General features: G+C 36.6%; 1 protein-coding gene and 1 long non-coding RNA gene across 2 annotated transcripts; both read left to right on the top strand.

Moving 5' to 3' along the window:
• The first annotated feature begins 4,427 nt into the window (after positions 1-4,427).
• LOC105916930 lies at positions 4,428-12,302 on the top strand. Its single transcript, XM_036126056.1, has 12 exons — positions 4,428-4,479; positions 4,776-5,087; positions 5,268-5,564; positions 6,913-7,027; positions 7,109-7,203; positions 7,307-7,344; positions 7,575-7,631; positions 7,733-7,770; positions 8,042-8,049; positions 11,015-11,098; positions 11,273-11,569; positions 12,214-12,302. Exons 1-12 carry the CDS (start codon positions 4,434-4,436, stop codon positions 12,300-12,302), a joined length of 1,476 nt encoding a protein of 491 aa, XP_035981949.1. The 5' UTR covers positions 4,428-4,433.
• A 104-nt stretch (positions 12,303-12,406) lies between these two features.
• On the top strand, positions 12,407-12,911 carry LOC118557230. The gene is made up of 3 exons (XR_004927725.1): positions 12,407-12,495; positions 12,600-12,637; positions 12,859-12,911. It is a non-coding gene; the product is annotated as an uncharacterized LOC118557230 (long non-coding RNA).
• Positions 12,912-17,542: the final 4,631 nt, after the last annotated feature.

The raw sequence follows: 17,542 nt of genomic DNA, 5'->3' as shown, positions 1-17,542 counted from the left end.
CGCCCATTACTAAGGGGTGGACCTTTTTCTGTTGAATTTGCATGTTATCTAAGCCATTGCAAGGCCTTTGTTTGGGCAGTGGTATATAGCTTGATACTCCACATTACTCCAGACTTTTTGAATTGAGAAAGCTTCCTGGAGAGGAAGCAAAACGTCTTCAACTACGGAAAACAAGTCCAGTTGCTTTGTTTTTTACTTTTTTTGGAATGACCATGACCTGGATGACTGAGAATCTTCACCAGCATATGTCCAACATGGATAGAATAATGATATTCTGTAGTGTTTTTTTATCGCCTGGATGAGAATCTGATAATTCATATTGTGTCTTTAATAATCAACTACAATATTTTCTTTTTTTTAAGTCAGGAAACAAAGATTTCTCTTCCAGGGTCCAGTCAACCACGCCCCCCAAAAGGTTGAGGTCTGGTCAGGATTAATATTTTGGCTGGTAAAAAATATGCCTGGCCGGTTGATTTTTACATCTACCGGCCAACTTGGCTGGTGAATCAGGAAGTAAATTTCGGACACTGCTTGTAACACTTTAAGATGTATGTTACAATCCACCCCATACCTATCAGCCAACTGCTATGGCATCCATCCATTTCTGTATGTGCTTATTCATGCAGGGTCACAAGATAAGATAAGATAAGCTTTATTGATCTCACGGTGGAGAAATTCACTTGTCCCATCGGCTCAATAGTCAAAAGTCAGAAGAAGGTGTCAAAGTAGGTAAGTATGAATGCCATTCAACGTTATCCCCAACGTTGAATGGTAAAGAGTTTTTTTTAATTAAGTCTCAATATTATGAAAAGGAAAAAAATATTTATCAGTTATTTTTTCTTATCGAGATTTCTTATTGCTTGATCTTCTTTTATTAATGTTAATGTGCTATTTATTACCAGAAATGGGCTCTGTTTTAAATATTTTATTCCCGGTAAAACATGTAATGTAATAAATGTTGACTGCTAATATGCAAAAGTATGTAATAAATGTTGACTGCTAATATGCAAAAGTACAAGCTAAACTTTACAGGCAAGTTAAAAGATACACACACTTAAATTTTCATTTATTGAAACCAGTGTTTTTTTTTTTTCTACTCTTGCAGTTTCTAATAGGATCTTAGCAGAACTAAATTTGGTGGTAAAAACTCGTTTTAAAATGCAACATCTGGTTTGTAACAGGGAGGCCTCTTCACACGTTTTTCAACACCAGCAGATAAAGTTTCACATCTAATGTCTTGTTGTAAAATAGCTTTTTTTCTTGTACTTGGAAAAAAAAAAGGAAAAAATAAAATGGTATGAAAAAACACATTTTCTACTCTGTTTTACTGCCAGAACGGCAGTTTGTGTATTTTATTTGCATTATGTAGATTTGTCACTAAGACAGACCCTTATTTTGAAAATCCAAAAAGGAATTTGCCGGGACTAATTGGCTCTACATGCACACCTGTGATACGTGCATACCTTTGACTGACGTGCTAATTATGTGAGCAAGACGGGTTATTAGTAGAGAAGCTGTGCTGTGGAGCAGCAGCAAGGAAGGAAGTTGAATATGTCAGTTTGTTCTTCATTTCTACTTGTATGTCTGGGTCAGCCAGTGATGTATGTTTTTTTGTATGTTAATATAACTTTCTTTGTTTACTGTCTTACTGTTACTATAAGTTTATGTTGTACTTCAGTTCGACGGTGGCGTAAGTGGCGTTGCCAGGTGACGTTGCACCAGGCAGTAATATGAAGCTGTAAGACGGCGGCATCATGAGCCTGTAAAGACATCAAAAAAAAATAAAGACATCTTGCCATCAGCCTAACGCACTCTTTTTACTGACATCTGAACGGCAGAGGTAGAAGTGACAGTCGAACTCGACGACCTATTCGAAGGATCCAAAGTCTACAAGAATCTACAGGATTCCCCCTGGTGGTGATACTGCACCATTGCACCAAGGAGCAGGTTGCTGTACAGGACTGTCTCAGAAAATTAGAATATTGTGATAAAGTTCTTTATTTTCTGTAATGCAATTAAAAAACATGAAATGTCATACATTCTGGATTCATTACAAATCAACTGAAATATCGCAAGCCTTTTATTGTTTTAATATCGCTGATTATGGCGTACAGCTGAAGAAAACTCAAAAATCCTATCACCTTATTTTATTTTTTATTATTTTTATATATATATATATATATATATATATATATATATATATATATATATATATATATATATATATATTATTTTTACTTTTTACCTAGTCTCTCTCCATCAACTGTTTAACCTTATTTGACTGATTTATAACGTATAAACTGACCTTAAACCTATTATACTTATAAACTTATAATAACTTATTATAACTTATCTTACCAAATGAAAGCACATTCAACACAATCATCTCCACTTTCCCCCCCATAATTTTATGTATTGGAGAGTCTGGAGGAGGGGGAGACACCCCCGAGGCCTTTGAGGTTCTGGAACCCATTTTTTTTTTTACCACAGGCGGCACGTCTGCCCGTCCTGCCTTTCTCCTTTATGAGGTGTAGAAATGCTAAGACCACCCGCAAAACCCTTTGTCTTGCTTGGTCCTATTGTTGCCAATAGACCAGCCCTGTTCTCCAGACAGGGTCAGGCCCTCGCGCTGATGTTCCCACTCCACCAACTCTGCAAAATTAAACAAGTATTAGGAGATGATGGTTAATGTACAATAAAATGGTTTAGAGTAGTGTCTCACTCAGAAATCATCACAGAATTTTCTTTGATTCGGATCCGATCAGCCAGGAGCTGCAGGCAGGTTCCAGGACTCCCCTTTTTTTCAATGTAGGTGGACTGAAGATAGGTCTTCAGGCTGGCCAAGCATCCCTATCCCTCACCATGCAGTCCTCCTGGCATGTCGAATCCTGCCGACAACGCCAAATTGGATATTGGATATTAATAATTATCAATTAAGTGAGCACACCACTCATGAAAACAAATGATGCATCGTTTGTCTTTAAGTTATTTAATTCAAAGGCATGAGCGTTTGAATGTCTCTGTCCCCTAACGCAGTCAGGAAACAGAGCAATGAGACAAAGAACACACTAACTTTTATACATTCTGGGTTAACAAAGAAAGTGGGAGTTATTGTCAGAGGAGTGCAGCCACTGGTACGATCCAGTTCCTATCTAACTCAACTCCTCTCTGTGTCCTTGGATGTGGAAACACAATAGTGAATCTATGAGCATGAGAGCTTCTTTCACACGGGAAATATGCAGGTGCATCCAGACAAGATATGAGCAGAGTTACATACATCAATAACATTTTCACAACAGTGGCTTACCTACTAACCCAGTCAGAGAAGAAAATAAACTTTGTTCTAAGTGCAGACAAAAATAATCTTACCAGATGTTTCAGAGCCTTTCTGTAGCTCAGAATCCTCTCCCTGGGGGGACTGAGGGTCTCTAATGAGTCTCCAACGAGTGGTTCTGCAGCAGTGGCTTCATTCTGAGGCCCAAAAAAACTGTTTCAGGAAAGAAAACACTGTTTAGATTCAATGAAAATGTTCTTTTGCACTTATTAGAATGGAGGACTGTACGGTAGTTCCCCAACTGACTGAAAGCAGACTTATGCTGCAGGGTTAGTGCATATGTTCACTATAAAGAGAATTGGCTGTATATATTTTCCACTATAGGGCCGTCTGTATAAATCTGCATAATCTAATAAAGTGACCAACGAGTGTAGAGTTTTTTTTATTTAAGACTCAATATTATGAAAAGGAAAAAAAATATTTATTAGTTACTTTTGCTTATCCAGATTTCAGAACTTATTGCTAGATATTCTTTCTTTATTAATGTTAATGTGCTGTTTATTACTAGAAATGGGCTCTGTTTTAAATATTTTAATCCCGTTAAAAACATGTAATAATGTATTAAATGTTGACTGCTAATATGTAAAAGTACAAGCTAAACGTTACAGGCAGGTTAACAGATACACACACTTAAATTTTCATTTATTGAAACCAGTGTTTTTTTTTTCTACTCTTACAGTTTCTAATAGGATCTTAGCAGAACTAAATTTGGTGGTAAAAACTCGAGAGTTTTAAAATGCAACATCTAGTTTGTAACGGGGAGGCTTCTTCATTGTTCGACATCAGCAGATAAAGTTTCACTTCTGCTGTAATGTCTTGTTGTAAAATAGCTTTTTTTCTTGTACTTGAAAAAAAAAGAAAAAGAAAACTGTATAAAAAAACACACACGTTTTCCAATCTAAGGTTAAAGATGTAGCTTGTGGAGATAGGTATTAACAAATTGAGCATGAGTATAAAATGACGGTTTTTTAGAGATATTCATTAAAATAATTCTCAGAACTAATGTAAATTTAATTTTAATGCCTTGAAAGATATTTTTAAGCACAAGGAAGTAGTGACTCAGTGTTACTGAACCAGTTGTTGCACTTCTCACATCAACATGGCTGTTTCTCTGACTTTTCTGCTTATTCTAACTCTGATAACAGGTCAGTGTCTTTAGATTACACTTTATTTATAATATTTGATTATATTTGTGTTTTTAATTTCTGACCAAATATATTTTTAGTTTTCATTTTTGGAACACCATAGTAGTGCTTTACTTTTTATGTTTTAAAAATATCTGTAATTTGACAAGCCAGGAACTCAAAGAAAACATATTGATGTATTTATTAAAATTGTCTAAAAGTAAATACTATAGCTTCATTCTCCATCCTATACCCTGATATAAATATCAGCAAATTAAATGTAAAACATACTCCTTCATTGTATTTTTTCCCCCCAGGAAATGACGGTGCTCTTACAATGATACCAGCGAAGGCTGGAGCTTCGGTCACTATCCCCTGTCTTTATGAGTCCCAATACAGAAATCATGTTAAATATTTATGTGAAGGATATTATTGGGATTCTTGTTCAAAAGCAATCAAGACAAACTCACAAGGATCAGGGAAGTATTCAATCTCTGATGACAAAAATCAGACAATCTTCAGTGTGACTATAAATCACCTTACAGTTGAAAACACCGATTATTGGTGTGCTGTGGATATCAGTAGAGCATATGATGTCGGACAATACTTTCAGCTGTCAATCACTACAGGTAAGCGCTGTTTCTGAACACACATTTCAAACTCTTTTATACAAGAGAAAAAGGAAAATGAAAACAAAAATGTTCATTATTTCCTTGTATTATTATTATTATTATTAAAAGAAAATAAGAACTTTTTCAAATGCGAAGGCTGCCAAATAGTGTGTTAATCCTTATTTGTTTCCCATCAAGATACACCCAGTTTATATGTGGATAATCAGGAGGTGACAGGATTTATTGGAGAAGACGTGACCATAAACTGTCCCTACAGAACCTCTGGAGAAATGAAATGGTGTAAACTGGGCAGAGATTGTGTGACAGGTGTGTCTGGATCAATTGATGGAACAACAGTAAACATCAACACCAAAGCGATGTCTGTATTCAGTGTGACTATGAAAGGACTGATGCCAAAGAGCAGTGGTTGGTATTACTGTGACAACGGAAACTTTCAGATGCCAGTTCACCTGACAGTGACTGCTAAACCCACTGGTAAGTGATTATAGATTGTAATAAAAACCAGGGATGCACGAGTACATCAGCTAAATATTTCTGTCAGCCAATATTCAGCTTATTGTTTTCTTGTGCTAAATTAACATTGTGGATTATAGTAAGTGATGGTAAATGTTAACATTTAATTTGTGTGTTCTGTTTAATGTTAAAAGGGCATGCATTTTAGCCATCTCCAGTAGCTGTTACTTTAGCGATAAGTTGATCTTTTTTTCCTCACACTTTTTATTAGAGAAGTCATAAGAGTTCTTTGCTAACCTGGCCAGCCAGACTGACTTGAGGAAAACGATGTATCATTAAAACTAGATGAAGTGGAAATTCAAAGAGTAAAGGAAACAACATTTTTAGGGGTCATGATAGATGAAGATCTTACATGGAAGTCACATATAAATTATATAAAAAGAAAAATATCGAAAGCAATTCCTGTTTTACATAAAGTAAGATTCTCACTAAATAGTTATGGATGGCTGACATCCGTAACTATTTAGTTATGGATGTCCGGGGGTCCGGGAGATCCGGTGGGGTCCTCAGCCCGGCTTGGTACCACCAAGGGAGCCTCGGAGTGGGGACTTGAGCACGAAGGAGCTTCTGGAGCAGGATCCAGAGATGACGAGAGCCAGATGGCTTGACTTGGGACGTCAGAGCACAAGAGAGCGCTTGGTACGGAGTCCTAGGCGTGAGGCGACCTGAGAGAGACATGAGACAAGGATTACGTTGAGAACGTGAAACTGTCAGGAGACAGTGGCCAACTAAGGCATACCACACAATGTTATTGCCAAATGGATCAGATGTACAGGATTACCAGTGACTACTGTAGAAGATGAGGACTATGTTCTTATGGGGTAATACGTGATGGGAAGCTAACTGTTATAAAAGCAACCCAATAGAAACTATTATGAAGGTGAAATACAAAAATAATTAAAAAAAAGATTGTCTGCTGCCCCAAGGGTCTCTGTTAGCATTGACCTGTGGACAAAAAAGGGCTGACTGCGTCATTCCTGGTTTTAAACTCATGATACTTTTGTGTTGAACAAATTACACCTGAACACATGTGTTTTTTTTGCTTTGTCCCTGTCAAATAAATAAAATGAAAATACTAAGGGCTTGTTATTGTTCATAATAATATACGCATTTTTTCGCGGCCATAACAAAATATCACCTTAAAAGTATTAGCTGTTGATAAATTATTGTTTTCTACATTTGTGATGGTCAAGAATTTTACAGTCAATACTTCTACTCAGGGCAAAAGGATCCTAACTGACATTAGGCTTTTATAATTTTCGTATCACTGATATTAAATATTTATGAAGTCATATTCTTGTTTGAACAGTAGCTGCACCAACTACAGTCACAACAACTGGAGAAATGACAACAGAAGGACAAGTGCAGACAACTAGAGAAAACAGGTCAGAAGTCGTCAAAGTGCTTGACCACTATGCACAGAGGTAACTTTTTACATTTATATTAGTTTTTAGATGTTACCATTGTCTACTGATCATAACTTACAATAAAAATGTGTGTTTCAGATCTTTTTCTGTCCAACTGAGCCTCATCATTCCTCTGAGCTTGCAGATCTTTATTGTTGCTGTTTCCTTATTATTCCTGTTAATATTAACAACAAGTAAGACTCACAACCCTCTGTTCCTGATTAGTTTCTAAATATTCAATTCAGATTATTTAAGTTTGTCAAAATGCAAAATGACAAGTATTTTAATCTTTTACAGAGCTTGTCAAACCTTGGGATTCAACAGCCTCAAAATTGGTTAGTGTTGTTAAAATAACTGGATAATAATGACCACATCTGTATAATATGCTATTTACATAAAAAACTAAACTTTTTTTTATTACTGCTTTGTGTCTGTTATTAGTTTTTCATCTAACATAATTCAGTTTTGCACTGTGTGCTAACTCTAAGCACTAGTGTAGTTTTTTAACATTGCATCAAGCAAAGCTTAATCCTGCATACTAATATTTTAATTTGCCCATTTACAGAATGAAGGGGAAGAAACATATTCAGTAGTAATTTTCTCTAGAACCAAGGCGCTGCAGGTACACTGGTATTAAAAATATTTGAACCATAGTTGTGAGATTGCTGACAATGTGCAAACACACAAAAACCTAAACTGTGTTTATTTCCGTTTTGAACACAGGTATCAGCTCAGACACACCTACCTTCACTTGAGACATAGTCGGCAACCAAGACCCCATGCACCGGCATAATCGGACACCAAGTCACCTGCTCCTGCACTGCCATCCACTGCATGAAAAGTGTGATTTTCGTCACTATGCGGCACTGTAAATTGTTGTGGAAGTTCAGGTTAACGGACACATTTCTCCTGTTGTCATGGTTATTGGAAGCTGATTTTTATAAATTAAATGTTGTGCAGTTCATTAATATAAGCCACTTAGTGTCCACCCAATTACATACTGTGCCTCACTGTTTTTCCTTTGTCTCCCAGTTACCTGTGTAATTTTTTCTATTAACGGAAAAAAAATACCAAGGATTTTGCTTTGTTTTGTGAACACTGACAATTAATCAATTAAATAAATAAATCAAAAAATGGAACAAAATTTCATTGAAATGGCTTTTAATTCATAAAGTGATGGGCCAAGATTACATTGTGACTTTATAAGAACAAATCTCTTTTTAAGATAATCTTAGATTATGAATACAGTTTTAAGCAAATGCACTTAAAAGACAAAGTTAGGGACAGGTCAGCTGTTGGAAAGTGTACATTGTAAATAATTATCTTGTCAAAACACCTAACCAATTAGAGTTAAACATGTCATTTGATCCTCATCTTTTGCAAAGAATTTGATAAAAAGCAGAACAGCATGATATCCTGAGCTTGATCAATATACTTTTAAAGTCTAGCAAGGCCTTCATCAGATCAAATAATAAAATCAAGAAACATTTTTTTTTAAATATAAAGTTACCATGGTCAAATGGCACCGAATAGTAGGAATGACTAACATGCTAGCTGGGCATACATGTCCCATTGAAGCTTACTAAAGTGGTGGGATTTAAAACACAAATGTAATCAAAAAGGACATTTATTTTTAAAAAAATTTATTTTTAAAACGAAACCAAAAATTGTGATCAAAATACAAAATCAAAAATTATTAAAAAAAAAAAGATGTGGAGCAGTTCAAAAATTTTCTCTAAAATATAAAAATGGAAAAAGCTTCTGAGACAAAGAATTCAATAAAATCCTGGATCCCACTTTGCAGAGGGTAAGAGCAAAATGGGAAGATTTCTCAAAAAGTACAATAATTCACAACAAGCCAAAAATTACATTCCTTTACTTTTAGAAAAGCATTATCTTTGTGTGCAAGGGTATTTCCTGTCGGGTGGAGTGTAAAAGCCTGACTCATTGTTTGCCTAAATGTTCAGCCTGAAACCTTTGTATAGCTTTGCAAAGTCACAATTTCTGCAATTTAAAGGTTTCAGTTGCTCTGGTGTTAAATGCTAAAATGGACTGAACTTACATTGAGCTTTTCCAGTCATACTGATCACTCAAAGCACTGTACAATAGAGCCACATTCACACACTGATACACAGGCTGGAAGGCAACCTAGGGTTTAGTGCCTAGCCCAGGGGCACAATGTCATGTGACAGGGGGAAGCTCCAACCCACAACCTTCCGATTGCAAGATGACTACTAAACACATAAAGCCACAGTCGCAACATGTTTAAGTGTTGTTTAAACAGAACAAGTACGACATGTTGTACTATGTGTTGAAAGTCAGTGTAAAAGTAAATGACTGAACAAGAAAACATGGAAAGAAAATGTCATTGTCTGCAAATATTTTTACTCTTTAATCTCTTTACTAAAGAGCTTCGTTAAAGTTAAGCTCAAAATCTTTTGGTCATTCAGAAGTAACATTTCTGAGGAGTATTCTGTATGTAAAAGGGATTCATCAGTGACAAGAAATATTTGCTGAACACTAAAATGGTAAATACTCGATATAACTATGAGAAGGGTGGAGCTTTGTTTCATGAGCTGTGTTTGCATCGTGCTGCGGCAGGATGCTCTGTAGCAGACTGTCCACAGGTCTGCAGCCTCAGCCTGAATATTAGACTGTAATATGAGACATTTTCTACTTCTTTAGTCTAACTCATTGTAAGTTACAGCGATACAAAGCTGTTATAATACTTTAGTGCCTAGTTCAGTTGGATTCATTTTAAGGTTAAGCTTAAGCTTGAGCAACTTTTCTGTCTAAATCAGACTGGTGGCTTAGTCTGAACCAATTCAGTGGTGAAGTAAGGTAGGACTAGCATTGTGCAATTAATTGTAATATTACCTTCTTCTTTTTGCGTATTTTACGTTGAAACAGTTGGTAATACTGTTGCCTTGCAACAAGAAGGTCAACTGCTGGTGAGCTTTAAAGTGCAACATCAAGTTTGTGACAAAGAAAAGCCTCTTCACACCTCTTTTGACACCACAGCTAAAATTTTACCTATGTGGTAATTTTCTGCTGTAAAACAGCTTTTTCTTTTGTTTTTGTACTTAAACAAAACGGCATGAAAAACCAGACACATTTTCCACTCTAAGGTTAATGGTGTAGTTCGAGGACATAGGTATTAAAACAAATGAGCAACAGTATACACTGAGGGTAATTTAGAGATCTTAATTAAAATCATGATAATCAATGTAAATTATATGTTCACACCTTGAAAGAAGATTACAAACACAAGGAAGTAGTGACTCAGTGTTACTGGACCAGGTGATGTTGTTGCAGCTCTCACATCAACATGGTTGTTTCGCTGAGTTTTCTTGTTATTCTTACTCTGATAACAGGTCAGTGTCTTTAGATTACACTTTGTTTATAATTTATGAAAATTTGATTATCTCTGTGGGTCTAATGTCTAACCATATAGTTTCAGTTTTCATTTTAGAACAATGTGGTAGTGTTTTACTTTTTATGTTTTGAGATATCTATAATTTGACAAGCCAATTACTCACAGAAGGCATACTGCTGTATATATTAAACTAGTTTATTTTGTGTAGAGTCTAAAAGCATATGCACAGTTGGTTAAGTATCAGTAAAGAATGGAGCTTCAATTCCCATACTTTATCTTAATAATGTACTGTTCAATATTATTTGCCCTGAACAACTAGGCTTTTATTTTCAATATGTTGCATAAATGTCAGCAAAATGAAATGTCTAACATTCTACTTTATTGTATCTTTTTTTCCACAGGAAATGACGGTGCTCTTACAATGATACCAGTGAAGTCTGGAGCTTCAGTCTCTATCCCCTGTCTTTATGAGTCCAAATACAGAAATCATGTTAAATATTTATGTGAAGGATATTATTGGGATCACTGCTCATATGCAATGAAGACAAACTCACAAGGATCAGGGAAGTATTCAATCTCTGATGACAAAAATCAGACAATCTTCAGTGTGACTATAAAACACCTTACAGTTAAAAACACCTATTACTGGTGTGCTGTGGAGATCAATGGAGGAAGTGATGTCCGACAATACTTTGAGCTGTCGGTCACTACAGGTAAGCACTGTTTCTGAACGCACATTTCAAACTCTTGTAAACAAGAGAAAAAGTAAAAAGAAAACCAAAATGGTCAGGATTTCCTTCTATTGTATTATTATTGAAGCAAATCGGACTTTTTCAAATGCGAAGGCTGCCAAATAGCGTGTTAATCCTTATTTGTTTCAAATCAAGATACACCCAGTTTATATGTGGATAATCAGGAGGTGACAGGATTTATTGGAGAAGACGTGACCATAAACTGTTACTACAGAACCTCTGGAGAAATGAAATGGTGTAAACTGGGCAGAGATTGTGTGACACGTGCTTCTGGATCAATTGATGGAACAACAGTAAACATCAACACCAAAGAGAAGTCTGTATTCAATGTGACTATGAGAGGACTGATGCCAAAGAGCAGTGGTTGGTATTACTGTGACAACGGAAACTTTCAGATGCCAGTTCACCTGACAGTGACTGCTAAACCCACTGGTAAGTGATTACAGATTGTAATAAAAACCAGGGATGCACGAGTACATCAGCTAAATATTTCGGTCAGCCAATATTCAGCTTCTCATCTCATAATTAATCAATATAGTGGATATTAGTGGATAACAATTGGAAAATGTTAACCTTCCGCTTGTGTGTCCTGGTTATGTCACAATAATTTTGCCTTAAACTTAAGAATATTTATTAATGAGTTATTATTATTTAAAAGCCAAATTTTTACCCATGTCTAATAGCCATTACATTAGTGATTAGTTGATATCGTTGGGAGCTTTTTCTCACACTTTTTTATTAGAAAAGTGATAAGTGTTTTATTCTTTGCACATTTACACATGTATTCATACTTATTCAATGGTGAGTGGTAAACATGAAATTTTTAGAATTAATACAGGTTAGTTATTGTTCATCATAACTTATTCATTGTTTTGCTGCAATAACAAAATAACACCTTAAAACTATTAGCTGTTGACAAATTCTTTTTTGAATTTGTTATATTTTCTAGAATTTTACGGTCAGTATATTAATGCTTCTACCTTGGGCAGAAACATCCCAACAACAACTATATTTTTATAATTTTCATATTATTGACGTGAAATATTCATGAAATTATATTTTTGTCTGAACGGTAGCTGCACAAACTACAGTCACAACAGCTGGAGAAATGACAACAGAAGGACAAGTGCAGATGACTAAAGAAGAGAAGTCAGAAGTGTTGTAAGTGCTGGACCACAATGCACAGAGGTCACTTTTTACATTTGTTTTTAGATATTGTCGTTGTCGACTGATCATAAGTTAAAATAAAAATGTGTGTTTCAGATTTTATCCTGTCCAAACGAGCCTCATCATCCCTCTGAGTTCGCAGCTCACTATCATTGCTGTTTCCTTATTATTCCTGTTTATATTAACAATCAGTAAGTCTTACCGGACCTCTGTTCCTGATTAGTTTCAAATGAATTAATTTGGATAATTTAAGCTTTTCAAAATGCATAAAGGAAATTATTTTAATCTTTTACAGAGCATGTCAAAGCTCAGGATTCAACAGCCTCCAAATTGGTTAGTGTTGTTAAAAGAAATGGATAATGATAGTCACATCAATATAATTTGCAATGTACATTTAAACAGAAATAGTCCTGGTTTGTGTCTGTGATTGATTTATCATCAACATATTTCTATTTTGCACCATGTGCTCACTCTAACCACTAGTTTAGTTTTTTAATGTTGCATCAAGCAACGCTTAATCCTGCATACTGATATTTTAATTTGCCCGTTTACAGAATGAAGGGGAAGAAACATATTCAGTAGTAATTTTCTCGAAAACCAACACACTTCAGGTACACTCTTATTAAAAATATTTGAACCACTGCAGTTAGTTGTGAGATTGTTGACAATGTGCAAACGCACAAAAACCTCAACTGTGTTTATTTATTTTTTTAATGCAGGCATCAGCTGCTGAAAGTGATGCGGGTGTTGCCTTCAGCTCTGCTGTTCCTTTAAAGAAACAGGGTGTGAAAAGGGTAACTACTCCAGTTATGATTATTTTCAAAGCCCAATAAGCCTTGTGTTTCTTATTATTTGCTCAACATAGGCAGTCTGCAATATGTTTAGTATGTCAAGTACTGTTAAAGGCTTAGTTATATGTCCATCTAAAAAAAAAAAAAAAACACAACATGAAGTTTAAAACATACTTGAAAAAAAAATTAAATTTCCTTTTTTTGTACATCTATCAGATTGGTTTGTGCTTCATACATGTTTGAAAATACTTCTCATATTCTTGGTCTTCCATCTAACTGTTGCCTTTATTTTTCATTCACAGACTAACGCAAAAGAGGAGGATGTTACATACAGCACAGTCCTTTATCACAAGTGAAATGTTTAAATCTATCCAATTTCTATTTTCCAAGGTTGACAATGACACGGTTTTCTCTAAGTGCTACTGAGTATTGTCTCTCTGTGATGACTAAATTTTTGTGGTCATTTCGAAATGCTTTTAACCACATTTTTTGTTGTTTTTGTATTATTATTATTATAACTTAAACTTCTTTATCAACAATATTAGCTTTTGAAAAAAATAGGATTTTTTTTTTTACTCCTAACATTCACAGATATACATATCTATAAGATTGTAAATATAGGTACATATATACATAAAATGGGTAAAAACCTGCCACGTGAGTGCAAATATGCTTACTGTACTGCAGAGTAGCCGGCTACCCTGGCTGTAAGGTGTTCATCAGAGAGACAGCTTAGGGATAGAAACTGGTTCTGTATCGGCTATTTTTAGCCATTAGCGCTCTGCAACACAGACCTAAAAATGAAAGTCTTAATACCCTGTGACCAGGATGCGTTGGGTCGACAGCTATTTTAGCTACTTTTTTTACTGGTCCGAACCTGTACAGTTCATGAAAGTTCAGTCCTGATGATCCTCGTTGCACATCTAAATGTCCGTTGCAGTTGGTACCTGTCAAGTTTTGTTAATGAACTGAACCACACAGAGATAGATGAGCACGAGAAAGACTGAATGATGACAGTAGAGGATGATCAGTAGCTCCTGAGCAAGGTTGAACTTCTGCAGGAAATACAGCCTCTGCTGGGCCTTCTCACGGATGGTGTCAATATTTATAGATGAAAAGCTGCATTTCCATTAGCCCCTAAAAGAATCAAGAAGAATCTTTTATTGCCACCATGTGTTACCATGGTGACATTATCTTTGGGCAGGCACTGGCTTAGGATGTGCACAGGCTCACACCTCGGGCTGAGGAAGATGTTGAGGCTCCCTGCTGCTTGGAGAGTTGAAGCGTGCAACCTGCTGGTTGTGGTGCTTGTAGGCCGTGATGGTTCTGATGCCTGTCGTGTGGATTGTTGCTGGTGGTATTCGATGTGCTGCTTGCATCAGTGCTTTGCCTTTTGGATTCCTTTTTTTCAATTTACTTCAAGCCCAGCTGTAGGCCAGTTGGTATCCTGATCTGAACGTTGTATGATGGGCCTTCAGCAGGGACGGCACTGTGCTGTCCACCCATGGTTTCTGGTTAGGAAACATTCTAATTGTGGGTAGGACAGCATCAGTGCAGAAGTCAATATAAAAATATTGTATGTAGCAATAATAACCACAGAGCTGAACTCTCTAGTCAGTTTAAATGATCTGCACTTAACTGCTAGATGTTCCAGATCGAGGGAGCAGAAGCTCCCAATCACTTTTGCAGCTGTGCACCAGGTGTTGTGGATGTAAATTATCAAGCATCCACGTTTGCTTCTCTTTGCCGCTCCGTTCCGGTCTGCTCTAAACAAAGAGCTCGACTCCGGCATCAGGTTGTCAGTAAGCCAGGTCTCCGTGAAGATTGTTACGCAGCTGTCCAACTTACGTGAGGCGATCTGCCGCTGGATCTTATCTATTTTATTGGAGAGGGATCTAACATTGGCCAGGAGGAGACAGGCCAGGACTGGCCGGTGTGGATTAGCCGTTAGCCTGGTGTAGAGGTCACCATGGGAGCCATACCTTCTTCTGCGTTTCCTCCCGAACGTAGGCCTTAGTCGCGGGGAATGAAGATCCTGTGTTCTGGAAAGCTTCTTTTTTGGTGCAACACAGCTGCCTCACGTGATGAAAACCCAGGGTTTGTTGTTGCTGAAACTGCGGATGGTCTTAGTCGGCATGCAGACGTCCTCACAGAAGCTGATGTAACAGTACGAACCACAGGCGTGGAGGTTTTCAGCTTTTACTTGCACATTTAATAGCGTCTGATGTGATTCAAATAATAAACACATCCATTTCATCAGGTGTTTTCCCCCAGGCCTTAAAAACAGCGTTTATTGTTGAAATATGATAAGTTGCTTCTCCAGAACTACAGCCAATCTCAAACCTCCCTTCATCAGTAGGATTATTGAAACCTTTTTAACAGTGAAAAGCCACTTTGACGTTTCCCAGTCAGGTTTCCGTGCTCACCTAAGACGGCCCTGATCAAGGTGTTCAGTGACATCCGTGTTAATATAGACTGTGGAAGAACCACAGTGCTGGTACTTTTGGACCTTAGTGCAGCATTTGATACTGTTGATTACTCAATTTTATTAGAGCGTTGGGAAAACTGGGCTGGTCTTTCTGGCACAGCACTTGACTGGTTTAAATCTTAGTTGAAGAACAACGACTTTTATGTCAGTAGGTAACTTTAAATCAGAGATACCAAAAAATAGATGTAGGGTCCCACAAGGTTTCATCCTGGGTCCCCTCCTAATTCAGCATCTAAACACTCCCCTCAGCTCAGATTATAACAAACAACAAGATCAGTTTCCTATGCGGAAACTATGAACGCAACACACAGCTATACCTCACCAGGTGACCATAAACCTATTAGAACATTGGCTAGATGCATAGAACAAAACAATACATGGATGTGCCATAATTTTCTTTAGCTGAATAAAACAAAACTGAAGTCATAATTTTTTGTCCAACAGAGGATCAATAAAGAGTTTGCACACAACTTTAGTTACTACAGCTAGACACCAGAGCTTAGAGCCGAAATCTCGGTGTTGTGATGGACTCAGACCTGAAACTTCAGAGGCTCATAAAGGGAGTTACTGAATCAACCGTGTATCAGACAATTTCCAGGATTAAAGGACTAATGTCCCATCAGGATCTTGATAAACTGATCCATGTTTTTATTTTTCCTTGAATTTATTTCTGTAGCCGCAACTTCACAGTTCTGCCCATAAAGTTAATTAGAGAGCTGCAGCTGATCTAGAACGCTGCTGCCCGTGTCCTCACTAAAAATAAGAAAGTAGAGCATATAAACCCAGTTCTAAAGTCCTTACACTGGCTCCCTGTATCTCAGAGAATAGACTTTAAAATACTTTGGTTAGTCTAAAAATCACTGAATGGCTTAGCACCTAAATACATTATAGATTTGTTGTCAGTGTATCAACCTCTGAGACCTCTCAGGTCTTCTGGCTCAAATCTACTCTGCAGAACCAGAACCAGAACCCAACATGGAGAAGTAGCATTTAGTTCCTATGATCCACTTATCTGGAACAAAGTGAAACCTTGAATTATTTTAATTAAAGATTAAAAACACCTTTGTTTAGGATTGCCTTTGATTGTTCTAGTTGAACTGATAACTGAATTTTTTTTTTTTTGTAATACAACTGTTTTTAAAATAATTATTTTCTTTTAGTTTCAATTTTCCTAGATTTCCCAGATAAGTTTTTTACTTGCTTTTATTCTGTTTTTATTTTGTTTTAATCATGTAAAGCACTATGTGTTGTCCTTGTACTGAAATGTGCTAAACAAATAAACTTGCCTTGCTGTTTGTGCCATTAAAGATCATTTTATTGACAGATCCCAGCATGCCTGAGATAAGACATCTTATCTCCACTGGTTTTCCTCAGGGCTTTGTTCTCTCTCCTGTTTTCTATCCTGTGCACCAACTACTGAATCATTATACTGCTGCATCTTAGATGCTCAAAGGAGCAGCTGCTGCTAGACTCTATCATTTCTGTTGCTCACAACAGACTGAATAAGTTTTTATAAACATGCTACTGGTTGCACGGGTTCATGATCTGATCAAGAACTGTCTCTCAGATGCTAATGTCCATCTGCACATGCTGTAGCTTCTGAGGTGCTTTCTAGTTTATTCTAAAGAATGACACATTTTGAAGGTTGTGGATGACATAGTTATTGTCCGTCTGTTGTGGGGAGAGGATAATTCACCTAGGCAGGTGATTGAGGATATTATTGTGTGGTGTGACAGTTTCATCTTAAAACCAAATGGCACCAAAACCAAAGCTTTGTGATTTTAGAAAGAAGTCCAGTGCACCATTTCTGGTTGTAATTAAAGGGGAACCGGTGAAGACTGTTGAGTTTTATGAATACCCGAATAGCTGGGGGTTGGCAATGAAGAGAAGCTGACATTCAGTGAAGATTCTGATGTCAGCAAACAAACCAGAAACAAATCAAAGATTTCACTCCTTATG

This window comes from Fundulus heteroclitus, chromosome 22 (assembly GCF_011125445.2).
Source record: "Fundulus heteroclitus isolate FHET01 chromosome 22, MU-UCD_Fhet_4.1, whole genome shotgun sequence".
Taxonomy (NCBI): domain Eukaryota; kingdom Metazoa; phylum Chordata; class Actinopteri; order Cyprinodontiformes; family Fundulidae; genus Fundulus; species Fundulus heteroclitus.
This window is presented reverse-complemented; position numbering and strand designations above follow the sequence as displayed.

What these genes read in the sequence shown, in the direction of transcription:
- LOC105916930 (XM_036126056.1), top strand. Translation starts at nt 4,434, where the DNA reads ATGGCTGTTTCTCTGACTTTTCTGCTTATTCTAACTCTGATAACAG. An exon ending in CTAGAACCAAGGCGCTGCAG is followed by an intron (nt 7,632 to 7,732) that starts GTACACTGGTAT and finishes TTTTGAACACAG; the next exon opens with GTATCAGCTCAGACACACCT. An exon ending in AGTGACTGCTAAACCCACTG is followed by an intron (nt 11,570 to 12,213) that starts GTAAGTGATTAC and finishes TCTGAACGGTAG; the next exon opens with CTGCACAAACTACAGTCACA.